Source organism: Drosophila ananassae, chromosome 2L (assembly GCF_017639315.1).
Source record: "Drosophila ananassae strain 14024-0371.13 chromosome 2L, ASM1763931v2, whole genome shotgun sequence".
NCBI classification, from domain to species: Eukaryota; Metazoa; Arthropoda; class Insecta; order Diptera; family Drosophilidae; genus Drosophila; species Drosophila ananassae.
In genome coordinates this window covers 7,498,282-7,511,861 of record NC_057927.1, presented here as the reverse complement: position 1 = coordinate 7,511,861, position 13,580 = coordinate 7,498,282, and the positions used below count along the sequence as shown (strand labels likewise).

At 39.5% G+C, this 13,580-nt stretch overlaps 5 protein-coding genes across 7 annotated transcripts; all 5 read left to right on the top strand.

The window, feature by feature from the left end:
• The first annotated feature begins 254 nt into the window (after positions 1-254).
• Positions 255-2,417, top strand: LOC6499848 (fatty acyl-CoA reductase wat). Of its 3 annotated transcripts, XM_001953738.4 has the most exons (5): positions 265-666; positions 776-888; positions 944-1,454; positions 1,508-2,219; positions 2,282-2,417. In XM_001953738.4, exons 1-5 carry the CDS (start codon positions 591-593, stop codon positions 2,373-2,375), a joined length of 1,506 nt encoding a protein of 501 aa, XP_001953774.1. In that variant the 5' UTR covers positions 265-590; the 3' UTR covers positions 2,376-2,417. The 3 variants fall into 3 exon arrangements, with proteins under 3 accessions (XP_032312238.1, XP_001953774.1, XP_032312241.1); XM_032456347.2 differs by lacking the exon at positions 2,282-2,417 and having other exon boundaries at positions 255-666; positions 1,525-1,767; XM_032456350.2 differs by lacking the exons at positions 265-666; positions 776-888 and having other exon boundaries at positions 1,318-1,454; positions 1,525-2,219.
• Positions 2,418-2,795: 378 nt separating this feature from the next.
• Positions 2,796-4,701, top strand: LOC6499849 (fatty acyl-CoA reductase wat). The gene is made up of 5 exons (XM_001953737.4): positions 2,796-2,974; positions 3,031-3,143; positions 3,204-3,714; positions 3,773-4,490; positions 4,546-4,701. Exons 1-5 carry the CDS (start codon positions 2,899-2,901, stop codon positions 4,634-4,636), a joined length of 1,509 nt encoding a protein of 502 aa, XP_001953773.1. The 5' UTR covers positions 2,796-2,898; the 3' UTR covers positions 4,637-4,701.
• A 1,582-nt stretch (positions 4,702-6,283) lies between these two features.
• LOC6499850 (fatty acyl-CoA reductase wat) lies at positions 6,284-8,135 on the top strand. Its single transcript, XM_001953736.4, has 5 exons — positions 6,284-6,458; positions 6,522-6,634; positions 6,691-7,201; positions 7,254-7,971; positions 8,040-8,135. Exons 1-5 carry the CDS (start codon positions 6,383-6,385, stop codon positions 8,128-8,130), a joined length of 1,509 nt encoding a protein of 502 aa, XP_001953772.1. The 5' UTR covers positions 6,284-6,382; the 3' UTR covers positions 8,131-8,135.
• A 743-nt stretch (positions 8,136-8,878) lies between these two features.
• On the top strand, positions 8,879-10,863 carry LOC6499852 (fatty acyl-CoA reductase wat). The gene is made up of 5 exons (XM_001953735.4): positions 8,879-9,137; positions 9,208-9,320; positions 9,377-9,887; positions 9,959-10,679; positions 10,737-10,863. Exons 1-5 carry the CDS (start codon positions 9,062-9,064, stop codon positions 10,837-10,839), a joined length of 1,524 nt encoding a protein of 507 aa, XP_001953771.2. The 5' UTR covers positions 8,879-9,061; the 3' UTR covers positions 10,840-10,863.
• A 316-nt stretch (positions 10,864-11,179) lies between these two features.
• Positions 11,180-13,326, top strand: LOC6499853 (fatty acyl-CoA reductase wat). Its single transcript, XM_001953734.4, has 5 exons — positions 11,180-11,326; positions 11,386-11,498; positions 11,555-12,065; positions 12,283-12,994; positions 13,056-13,326. Exons 1-5 carry the CDS (start codon positions 11,251-11,253, stop codon positions 13,150-13,152), a joined length of 1,509 nt encoding a protein of 502 aa, XP_001953770.1. The 5' UTR covers positions 11,180-11,250; the 3' UTR covers positions 13,153-13,326.
• The last annotated feature ends 254 nt before the right edge of the window (positions 13,327-13,580 follow it).

Sequence of the window (13,580 nt, the reverse complement as noted above, 5' to 3'; positions counted from 1 at the left end):
TCGGTTTTGTATTTATTTATTTTAACTCAGCGTCAAACTAATAAGTCTGTCAATGGGTCCTATATCGATAGCGATCCGATTCTAAAATATTACTAAAAAATTCCTTTCTAAATATTAAAATTATATTATATTGTACTTCGTGCTCTTATTTTACATAACTTATAATCGAAACCTATTAACTTGGAAGTTGCTGTGATTGAACTGTCAATTGCATAAATAATTACCCCGACGAATGAGAATTAATCCGCCTTCGAACCTTCCGTCAACCGAATTTGTTTAGCAAATTAAGATCCACGCCCAGGGATGCACTTTTTGAATTGAACTACATATATTTACCTCATTGTATTTATTAGAAAGTTTATTGTCCTCTCCCCATAAATAAAAACAAACTGAATAAATTACTGCGCAAAGCTATTGTTCTCAATTTGCCAGCCCTGGGTCAAAATTTCGCCGGTTCAAGCTCATTAAGGGTATAAATAAAACCAGAAAAATTCGGGTGCCTCATAAATGTTTTAAATTTCGACAACTTCGGACATTTTTGACTGGATAACTGGTGTTTTTAACTCTTTCAACGGATTAAAATACCCAAAATGGATACGGATATACAATATTCCTTTAGGAGCAAAACAATTTTCCTAACAGGAGCCACTGGATTTTTAGGAAAAGGTACGTATGTAATTGGAGAAACTCGGACTTTGATTTGATTGAAACTTCGATATCAAGTCCAAATTCGGAAGATCGGAAGGTTTTAAGCTTCATCCTACTTTGATTTCAGTTATTATTGAAAAGATTTTGCGCACCACCGAAGTGAAGCGAATTTACATACTGGTCAGACCCAAACGGGGAATAGATATTCAGGAACGGATTGCTGCTTGGTCCAAGGATCCGGTAGGTGTAAAATAAAAAAAACCAACATGAATCTTATTATCCAAATCGCAAATAGATTTTTGGGGTGCTACTCCAGTCCAAACCAGAGGCCCTCCAACGAATCTCTCCCATATCTGGAGACTGCCGGGACTTAAACTTGGGTATTCGCGAGATTGACAAGAGACTGCTGGCATCCGAAGTGCAGATCGTGATTCATGGAGCTGCCACGGTGCGGTTTAACGAACCCTTGCACGTGGCTTTAGCCATTAATACTCGTGCTACGCGGTCAATGCTCCACCTGGCCAAGGAGATGAAGCAACTGGAAGTCTTTTTGTACATCTCAACAGCTTTCTCCAACTGTATTCTGCTGCAAGTCGAAGAAAAGTTCTATCCCGAGCACTTGACCTGCCCCTCGGACCAGGTTCTGGCCATTAGCGAGATGGTGACTGATGAAGTTCTGGATCAGATGGAGCCGGCATTGCTTGGACCATTCCCCAACACCTACACTTACACAAAGGCCCTGGCTGAGGATGTTATCCTGAGGGAAGGATGCGACCTGCCAGTGTGCATCTTTAGACCGGCAATCAGTAAGCAATCTCTTTTCACACTACAAGGATCTTTCTGAAATTCACTAAAACAGTCATTGCAACTCACAAGGAGCCAGTCTCGGGCTGGATAGACAACATGTACGGGCCGATCGCGATCTTATACGGAGTGGCCAAAGGGGTGCTCCGGGTGGCCCTCATTAATAAAGATGCCCAGGCGAGCCTAGTGCCTGTGGACTACTGCGCCAACGTGACAATTGCCTGTGCCTGGAAAACCATCAAGGAAAATCAAGAGGGCAGGAGGCAGAAGGAACCGACAATCTACCATCTATCCGTCGACGAGGGGAACAAGCTCAGTCACCGAGACTTCATTCAGTACGCGCTCGATGGCCGGAAACAGTGTCCGTTGACCAAGATGATCTGGTATCCGTTCATCGTCTGCCTGTCCAGCACCTGGCTTTTCCCTATAGCGGCCTTTTTTCTGCACATCGTTCCCGGTTTTTTCTTTGACTTTGCACTCCGACTAAGTGGCCGAAAACCTCGACTTTTGAACACATACAGGAAGGTTCACAAGACGCTTAGTGTCCTAGGACCATTCTCGAAAAACTCCTGGGTGTTTGATATGCGCAACACCGATCATCTACGTCATCTGATGTCGGAGGAGGACCGCAGGATGTTCGCCTTCGACATGGATAGGCTGGACTGGCAGGGGTACTTTAGGAACGCCCTCCTCGGAATGCGACTCTATTTGGGAAAGGAAGCCCCGACTCCCTTGTCCCTATCCAAAGGACTTCAGTTAATAGAACGGTATGTAGCAATAGATTTAAAAATAATTCATAAAATATTGAAAGTTAAAATCCTTTTCGCAGACTCAGGATAATCCATTTTTGTCTGATGATCCTTCTTTGCTGGATAGCCGGATTTTTTTTATTTTGGCTGACGAAACTTTTAGTTAAATTTTAATAAATTTTCTTAATAAACAATAAAACTCTTATAAATATTTTATTTTAACCATTTTCTGGACAGATAGTCAAACTACATAACTAGCGCATAATTTTAAAGTATGTATAATTTTTTTGCTCAACAAAATTACTTAATTTTGATTATTACCAATTAGTATAAACTGTATATGGTTCTTCATCCACGCGTTCCAAAATATATTCTCCAATTCGGAAATAGCATTATTGTATCCTTTTTAAAAAATTTTTTTTTTACATATGTCGTTTTAAAAGAGTGATTTTTTCTAAGGACTCGGACAACTCTCTAACAAGAACGTCATATAGTTTTAAATTCAATTGCATTCATTAAGTATTTAAAGAAATGCACATATTGAACTTGAATATTAAAGCCTTTTGTCTCAATTCCAATAAAATGTCGGAAATTCAATGGCGATAAAAAGTGTGTGTTTAACTTTTACGTTGTGATAGTCGTGGCTTCAAGAGGTCTTCAATCTTTTTTCTAAGAAAATAAAAACAAGGGACTTAGAATGGATTGTGATATTCGTGGATTTTATAAGGATAAAGTCGTTTTCCTGACGGGTAGCACCGGTTTTTTGGGAAAAGGTTATTAACCACTCCATAAATAATTTCGAATGCAAACTGATTTCGGTATATTTCAGTTTTTGTTGAGAAGCTTTTGCGATCTACCGAAGTGAAACGAATATATACCTTGGTTAGGGGCAAACGTGGTCAAAATATTCAGGATCGGCTGAAATTGTGGCAAGCGGATTCAGTAAGAGACACCACAAGCCCACATTATTACCTTATTATTATTAATTATTTTAAACTTAAGATTTTTGAAGTCCTGTTGCGGTCAAAGCCAGATGCCCTGCAACGAGTCCATCCCATTGCCGGAGACTGCAGCGAGCCCGATTTGGGAATCAGTGAGCAGGACAGAAGAATCCTGGCCTCGGAGGTGCAGGTTGTAATCCACGGAGCAGCCACTGTGAAATTTAACGAGCCCCTTCACATCGCGCTGGCGATAAATACTCGTGCCACTCGATTGATGCTACAACTGGCCAGGGAAATGAAGATGCTGGTTGCCTATTTGCATGTTTCCACAGCCTACTCCAACAGCGTGATTTTCCGCATCGAGGAGAAATTTTACCCGGATCTCTTGACCTGTGGTTCCGAGAAGGTGTTGGCTTTAAGTGAGCTAGTAAGCGACCAAGTACTGGACGGCATGGAGCCAGCTCTGAGGGGGGATTTTCGAAATACCTATATCTACACCAAAGCCTTGGCAGAAGATGTCATCTTAAAAGAAGCTGGAAGCCTACCAGTATGCATCTTCCGACCTTCATTTAGTAAGTAACTGTATATATATACACTGCAGTGTTGTAACAAATGCCGTTTTTGGTCTAGTAATTCCAACCTACAAGGAACCATTAGTTGGATGGATAGATAACCTTTATGGACCAATAGGCATGATGTTCGGAATCGCTTCTGGAGTCCTTCGAGTGATAAGCATAAACAAAAAGACATTGAGTAGCATGGTTCCAGCAGACTACTCAGCTAATGTAGGACTAGCCAGCATTTGGCAAACTGCAAAAGATAAGAAATTAACGTCCGGGAATCCCGTCCCTATTCCACCTAAAATTTACGCATTTGGAGCCGGGAAGAACTTGTTACGAAACAAAGTTTTTATTAATTATACATGGAGTCTTAGTGAAGAAGTCCCACTGCCCGTGATTATCTGGTATCCCTTCTGGTTGAATGTCCTTTCGCAAAAACTTTACCCCCTGGTCGCCTTCTTTTTCCACATTCTACCCGGTTATATTTTCGATCTGGTACTGCGACTTTCGGGAAAAAAGCCCCGATTGATAAAGCTCTACAAAGTGATTCATGAAAACATAATTTCAACACGTTATTTCACAAACAACACATTTCATTTTTCAATGGACAATACGAATCGACTCAGGGACCAAATGTCGTCGGAAGAAAGGACCATCTTCGAGTTTGACATGGAGAGACTAGACTGGATGGATTATTGGAAAGAGGCTCTCAAAGGTATGAGAGTCTACCTAGGAAAGACACCCAATACCACGGAGTCTTTAAATCAAGCCAAGAAACATCTACGGAAGTGAGTAAGGAGCACCTAAAGTATATCTAATACATAAATATTCCAATTTCTACAGGTTAAAATGGGCTCACTATAGCCTTGTGGCCGTTCTTACGTTCATAGCAGGATACGTGTTATGGATCGTGATTAAAGTATTTTTCACGTAATTTTGATTTGTAACCAAACAAAAGAAAAAAGGTAATATAAAATAAAATATATTTGGACTATTTCAGTGAGAATTTAAATATATTAAAGAACATAAAAAATATATATTGTAGTAAGTAGATTAATTTAAAGCCATTTTTGCTTTAATGAATAGTCAAGGTCTAATTTTTATATTTAGCTGTTCTCGGTTAGACTAGGTCTATAGATTATCCGAAGAACAGCCGGATAACTATTGGGAGGAGCAAATGACAAGGAGTCAGCTCTGCAAAGTACTCTTTAAAATATCAACACATACATCAAAGCCCTGGCCGAAGATGTCTTCCTAAAAGCAGCTGGGAACCATACCAAGGAATCCATAACTAAGGCCACGCGACAGCTATAGCAGTGTGGAACTTTTAAGACGAACATGTTTATTTAAAACCGATCTTTTTCCATTTCTATATATTGAAACATACTTACGATATCCTTATGCCAGTTCTAATCTTCATAGCAAGAATGAATATATGGCTGCATCTATTAGTGGGGTATTCGTTAAAATTCACATACTTAAGTCCTCTCGGATACTAAATTCATACTATTCATAAAATCAATATATACATATATACTATAGTACAAGTACAAACACCTTATATAAACACATTGCATAAACCTGTTTCAAATATATTCCACTGCCTCTGCAGCCCCTAAAATTGAATTTTTATTTAGCACCATTTAAGTTTTTTGATATAGTTTGGATAATAATATTTCGATATTAACAGAATAAAAGCAGTTTTTGTATATATTTTACCCTTTTTATAGCATTAAAGGGTATTATAATTTTGGGCAAAAGTGTGTAAGGCAGTGAAGGAAACATCTCCGACCCTATAAAGTATTTATATTCATGATCAGGATCTTCTCTTGAGTCGATATGAGCATGCCCGTCTGTGTGTTTCTCCGCAACCTAGTCTCTCAGTTTTAAAACTATCAACTTCAAACTTTGCACGCAGTATAAACATATGTAAATCGGAACAGACGTGATTGGTCGATTTAATCCTATAGCTGTCATATAACTCATTGATCGGAAATGCCATAACCTTGGTGTTTTTTAAATTAGTAGGATGGGATTCCTATGGATTCCATTTTGCGCAAACGACTCTACCAAACTTCAAAAGGATCGACGATCTATAGTCTATAGCTGCCATATAACTGAAAGACCGGAAATGACACAACCTTGCAATTTCCAAAATTTTTATTAGAAAATGGATTTGATAGTGAAATACTCTTAAGGATGATATCTATCTAATAATATAAACTAATATATCAATGCAACAGTATATCAACTTTCTTTCCGGTTTTTTCTATATCCGGCCATCTTTCCCTAACAGATTTCTTTCATTTAAAACTTTTCTTCACATACTTTGATCATTAAATGAAAAAAAAAAATTATTTATCAAAACAGTATTAAAGATGTCCTTCTTGTATGGAAGGGCCAATGGATAAAAGGACCGCAGGATGTACGCCCTTGATATAAAAAGTCTGAACTTGCAATGGAATTACATTCATGAAGTATTTAATAAAATGCACATATGTAGATACTTATCATTGAATAATCAATTGCTTTTGACGCAACAGAAATGTCTATAAATCGTGTGTTGAACCAAAAATGACACTTAGAAGGGGCAAAGTTTCACGTGGTTATAGTCGTGCTTTTAAAGGTCTGAGACTTTTGCGAAGGAAGAACATAATATATTAAAACCAAACAACACACAATGGATTGTGATATTCGTGCATTTTATAAGGATAAAGTGGTGTTCATGACTGGAGCCACCGGTTTTCTAGGAAAAGGTTATTAGCCACATAACGCTTTGTTTCAAAAACAATTTAAATTAATTTAGTGATATATTTTAGTGATTATTGAGAAACTTTTGCGATCTACCGAAGTGAAACGAATATATTCCATGGTTAGGAGCAAACGTGGTCAGAATATTCAGGATCGTCTAAAGTTGTGGAAAGCGGATCCAGTAAGTTTTATTTAGAGCCGATATGTGACATATAAAAAAAACATTAATAACTTCAGCTTTTTGATGTCCTGTTGCGATCGAAACCCGATGCCCTGCAACGGGTTCATGCCATAGCTGGAGACTGCTTCGAGCCAGATTTGGGAATTAGTGAGCAGGACAGAGGAATCCTGGCCTCGGAGGTGCAGGTAGTAATCCACGGAGCAGCCACTGTGAAATTTAACGAGCCCCTTCACATCGCGCTGGCGATAAATACTCGTGCCACTCGATTGATGCTACAACTGGCCAAGGAAATGAAGAAGCTGGTTGCCTATTTGCATGTTTCCACAGCCTACTCCAACAGCGTGATTTTCCGCATCGAGGAGAAATTTTACCCGGATCTCTTGACCTGTGGTTCCGAGAAGGTGTTGGCTTTAAGTGAGCTAGTAAGCGACCAAGTACTGGACGGCATGGAGCCAGCACTGAGGGGTGATTTTCCAAATACGTATGCCTATACGAAAGCCTTGGCGGAAGATGTCATCCTCAAAGAAGCTGGCAGCCTGCCAGTCAGCATTTATCGGCCTTCCATAAGTAAGTACTATATACGTCCTGCTGTCTTATAAAATTGTTATTTTTTTTCTAGTAATTGCCACATATAAGGAGCCATTAGTTGGATGGGTGGATAACCTTTATGGACCAATTGGCATGATATTCGGAATCGCCTTTGGAGTCCTACGAATGTTGTGCTTCAACAAAAGTTCTTACAATAGCTTTGTGCCAGGGGACTACGCAGGCAATGTAGCAATTGCCAGCATTTGGCAAACTGCAAAGGATAAGAAATTAACTTCCAGGAATCCCGTCGATATTCCACCTAAAATTTACGCATTTGGAGCCGGAAAGAACTTGATACAAAACAAAGATTTTCTTAATTATGCATTGGCTCTTCGTGAAGAAATCCCACTGACCCAGATGATCTGGTATCCCTTCCTGTTCAATGTCCCTTCGCCAACACTTTACTCAATAGTCGCCTTCTTTGTCCACATTCTGCCCGGTTATATTTTCGATCTGGTACTGCGACTTTCGGGAAAAAAGCCCCGATTGATAAAGCTCTACAAAGTTATTCATGAAAACATATTTACAACACGTTATTTCACAACCAACACATTTTATTTTGAAGTGGACAATACGAATCGACTCAGGGACCAAATGTCGTCGGAAGAAAAGACTATCTTCGAGTTTGACATGGCGAGTCTGGACTGGAAGGAATATTGGAACCAGGCTCTCAAAGGAATGAGAGTCTACCTAGGAAAGGAACCCATGACCCCGGAGTCTCTAACTCAAGGCAGGCGACTCCTATGGAAGTGAGTAACGATCTTCTAAATTATGCTTTTAAAAATATTTTTAAATTTTTCAAAATATTTTTCTACAGGTTGAAATGGGCTCACTATAGCATAGTGACAGTAATTGCGTTCATAGCTGGATATCTGTTATGGTTCATGATTAAACTGTTCATGTTATAAAATTATGTTGCTAGACATTTTTTTCACTTTTAAAAATATAAAAAAAAAAAAAAATTGTCTTTTATATTTTAATCGTGGGGTAGTTTTTGAATTAACGATTTGTAAGTGGAATAATTAAATCCCGTCTTACTTTAATGTTTGCCGACGTAAGAAATACTCGCTGCTGATATTTATCAGGTTTTCAATCAAATTTACATAAGTATAGAATTTACATCAGTAAGTTCCCTTCATCACTTAATTTAAAAGCTCGAATATTTCAAGTCACAAGTTTTTCCTATAATTCTCTTCCCATTGTTATATTGGTTGAAGGTTGGGGAATCCTTGCATTAATATCCATACCTAATAGAAGTAGTAACTCATCACAGTAGTTAAAATAATTTCTTAAATTTTTTAATAGAGATGTTAATTTTATTCGAGAGTTTATTATTATTCTGCCATCATAATAGCAACTTACGCGATGATCCCTATAAAGGAAATATATAACTTATAAAGTATTATAAAGTATATGTATATATAACTTATATGTCCTCATAGCGTTTAAAAAAATTTGGATTCGACAGCATTAAAAGTTTTATAGCAATAATTACGGGAAAACAAATTCTAATCGAGGTTCCAGGGCCCTCCTCAACAAGAACCGAAAAATTTGCATTCGTTTCTTATTCAGGGTACGCTGCACTTCATTCCCATTGAACATAGAATCAGAGCTTTTTACAGTAAAACACCAAAAATTAGGCATTGCAATAAATAATATTATTAACTAAATACACCTTTTGTGACACTCGATTTTGCTCTAAAGCTTTTTTGTGGGTTTCTTTAAAGGTGTACCTACTGTACACATCGACAACATGGAACATATAAATAGAAGAACTTCAGTTCAGAACGAAAGTATTGCATTGAAAGCACCACGACATTTAAAACGAAAATATAGAACATGGAAACCGAAATCCAAGGATTTTATCGAAACAAGACTGTTTTTATAACTGGCGGAACAGGATTTTTAGGAAAAGGTTCTTCATAAATAACTGACATCGACTTTACCCAAAACAATAATAAGGCAAATTCCTTTAATAAATTTAGTGGTCATAGAGAAACTATTGCGAACTACGGAGGTAAAGAAAATATATTCCCTGACGAGGGAGAAACGTGGCAAGGACATCAAGGAGCGTGTTGAGATATGGCGAAATGATCCTGTAAGTTTCCCCGAAAGGACTAGCGAACGTTTTTTACATACAACTGCTTTCCAAAGTTTTTCAAAACTCTTCGGGAAACGAAACCTTCGGCATTTGATCGAGTGCTACCCGTTGCTGGGAACTGCTTGGCTCCGGATCTGGGACTAAGTGAAGTGGATCGAAGAGTCCTCACCTCTGAAGTGCAGATCGTGATCCATGGAGCAGCCACCGTTCGATTCAATGAACCACTACACGTGGCGCTGGCAATCAACACTCGTGCCTCTCGGCTGATGGTGCAACTGGCTAGGGATATGAGGCATCTAGTCGCCTATTTGCACGTTTCTACGACGTTTTCAAACTGCTTTATCTTCCGGGTCAAGGAAATCTTCTATCCGGAACATCTGTCCTGTGGATCGGAGAAGGTTTTGGCCTTGAGCCAGTTAGTAAGCCCCCAAGTTCTGGATGACATGGAATCGGCATTAAGAGGCTCATTTCCCAATACCTATACCTATACAAAGGCCTTGGCAGAGGATGTTGTCCTTAAGGAATGTGAAGGACTGCCCATCAGCATTTTTAGACCTGCTATAAGTAAGTAATTTGAGTATTTTAATGCTATATTATATAAAGTTAGTGCTATATTCATTAAATTATCTCTTCAGTAACTGCTACTTGGAAGGACCCAGTGGCTGGGTTTATAGACAACTTATACGGGCCAACTGCTATGGGCTATGGTACTGGCCGCGGGATCCTGCGTCTGACCAGCTACAAAAGAAACCATCGTTCCAACATCGTCCCAGCTGACTTATGTGGCAATTTAGTATTGGCATCCTTGTGGCACACTGCCAACGAGCATTCGAAAGTCCCCCGCAGAGACCCATCGATCCAACCTACTATATACGCCCTCGCACCCACAGAAACCAATGATCTTTTTTCACAGGATCTTGTCAAAATGGCACTCGAGTCTCGTAAAACGTCGGCATTGACCAAAATGATTTGGTATCCATTCTGCTACAATGTGTCCTCACCGCGGCTCTTTCCTATTTTGGCCTTTTTCTATCATACTCTTCCTGGATACTTCTTTGACCTGGCTCTCCAACTATCAGGGAGAAAACCTCGATTAGTAAAAATCTACAGGAAGCTTCATTCCGGGTTGGCACTTATGAAATATTTTTTACAAAATAATTTTTACTTTGACATCAAAAATTCGGATCGGCTTTTCACGCTGATGTCCCAGGAAGATCGATGCCTCTACGACTTCGATATGGAAAATGTGGACTGGAGAGATTATTTAAATAAAAGCATTAGAGGCATAAGGTTTTACTTAGCAAAGGACGATCCGACTGAAGAATCCATTCAACGGGCTCAACGTTTACTGAAAAAGTAAGTGAAAAATAAAGTTTCATAAAATATTGTATTAACTTTCGCTCTATCTGACAGATTGAAATTCGTGCACTACTCCTTCGTGACCTTACTGTGTTGCATCTCTGGACTATTGTTGTGGTTTCTAATTAAATTTCTTTGTAATTTGATTTCGTGTTGATTTGACCATAAATAAAATTGCGATAAAATAAAGTAAAGACTTTTGAAATAGAATTTGGCACAGGAACCAACGACAAAATCGTCGCGACGACTGATTAGGCAACATGCTTGAATTCACAATTATTTTGCATTTATTTTCCACCCTTGACGCAGTCCAGTGACCTATTGCTTCACTTTTTCCACAATACTAACAGAATGCAAGGTACAGGTGACTATAGATACACATATTCTCGGTTCCTGGCAAGTAAATATTTTGAAAAGACTGGAATGTTTTGTACAAAGTATTTATTATCGAGTCCTGACTGTCAAAATCAAATAAATAGCGGAAGAAACCGCAAATGTTTTTATTTCCAGTTTATCCCTTCAAAGAAAAACTTGGGTGCATTTCAAAACATTTTAACAAATAGCCAACATGGAAACCGATATCCAAAGTTTTTATCGAGAAAAGGTAATTTTTATCACGGGTGCGACTGGATTCGTTGGAAAAGGTACTTGAATAAGAATCATAATTATTTAATAAGTGATAATTGATTACCAATTATTTTAGTAATCATCGAGAAACTGTTACGCAGCACAGAGGTTAAACGTATCTATGTACTGATCAGACCAAAACGGGGTCGGGAAGTTCAGGATCGAGTATCGCTTTGGCAAAAAGATCTTGTGAGTTTTTCTGTAGAGGCACACAAACAGTCACCTTAATACTGCCTTCTCGAAAGATTTTTCAACCTCTACTGGACATTAAGCCCACGGCATTCGACAAGGTTCGAGCCATCGCAGGAGACTGCATCGAACCGGATTTGGGAATCAGTGAGCCGGACCGTAAGCTCCTGACCTCTGAGGTACAGATCGTTATCCATGGAGCTGCTACCGTGCGGTTCAATCAAAGCCTTCATGTAGCTCTGGCCATCAACACACGAGCCACCCGATTGATGATCCAACTGGCCAAAGAGATGAGGAATCTACAGTCCTATGTCCATATCTCCACTGCCTTTTCCAACTGCGTGGCAGATTACATCGAGGAGAGGTTCCACACGGAGCTGCTGACGCGCTCCTCGGACCAGGTCCTATCCCTTTTCGAAAAGGAGAGCAGCGAGACCATAGACGATATGACCACTGATCTCCTGGGCCCATTTCCGAACTCCTACACCTATACCAAGGCCCTTGGAGAGGATGTGGTCCTACGAGAGGCGGAAAATCTGCCAATCTGCATCTTTCGACCTGCCATCAGTAAGTTAGTTTCCCTCGAAAAGTGCATACGCCAGCTACAGACATAATATATCCATTTGAATTGCAAAGTCATTCTTTTATAGGGTGAAGAACCTTTGCAACAATATTCCATGCCTTCATTAACATACCATTGCGGATCCATTAGATAATGCAACTCCAAAGTTCTTCCAATGCAACTATTGCATTATAATGTCAAACGTACTTGATTTTTTTTCAGTCATCGCCAGTTTCAAGGAACCCACCTCAGGATGGATCGACAATTTGTACGGACCAGTCGCCATTACTTATGGCGTCGCCTATGGAGTCCTTCGTGTGGTCCTGTTGGACGTGAAGCAACAGAACAGTGTGGTGCCAGTGGACTACTGTGCCAACATGGCACTGGCTCTCGCCCGGGAAACTGCCCAGAAAAAAAAAACCCACCCAAACGGCTCTACGCCTCCAATATACAACTTTGCTCCCAGCGAGGGAAACCTACTAACTTATGGTGATTTCAGGGCAAAGGCCTTGAAGTACGGATCGAATTATCCCGTAACGAATATGATATGGTACCCCTTCCTGCTCTGCATCAGGTGTCCTTGGCTTTTTTCCATAGCAGCTTTCCTTCTCCACACTTTACCCGGATACTTTATTGATCTGGCACTGCGGATAAGTGGACGAAAGCCTCGTCTGGGCAAGATTTACGAGAAAATACACACGACCATAAAGGTGCTGGGTCCGTTCTCTTGCCGAAGCTGGAAATTCGAAATGGCCAATAAGGAACGACTATGGCAGAGCATGTCCCGCGAAGACCAAAGCATTTTCAACTTTGACATGTTGCACCTGGATTGGGATCAGTACTTTAATAGGGCCCTATGTGGAATGCGTCTGTATTTGGGAAAAGAACCTCCCACAATAGAGTCCTACATCCAGGGCCAGAAAAGATTACGAATGTAAGTTCGACCTCAAAAGATACCATCAACCAGTACTTTTTAATAACCTTTCCTTCGCCAGGTTTCACGTCCTTCACCGGTTAGTGCAGGCGTTGCTGCTTTATGTGGCTTATTTAACAGTACGATCTCTCCTTGAGTTAGTTTTTAATTTATCATAAATTCGGCAATCCAACAAAAATATTGAAAGGTAAAAGTCAGTGATAGACACAGCATCCCAACGTTAGTTAAGACAAATTTTGCAGCTAATAAGAACATTTAATGTACAATAATTATGTTTTTAGGGCATTGAATTGATATTAAAGGTTTTAAATTGGAAGCGAATTTATATTTGATTTGAAGTTGTTTGAATGTACCGGTTAATTGAATATCGTACGAATCGGGAAAATGGCGGGTAGTTTCAGTATTAAAATACCAAAAAAGAAAAGAGTCGGACCAGACTTCACTAAAGTAAGGACACTTTTCCCGCGCACGTCGTGCTGCCATATTTTCTGGGCTTCTTTGTTGATTATGGGACTTTTTTTCACTGCTATTTCATATATTATAAATATCTCTAGATGTAGCATCTTTCTAACCTAAAATTAGTTGT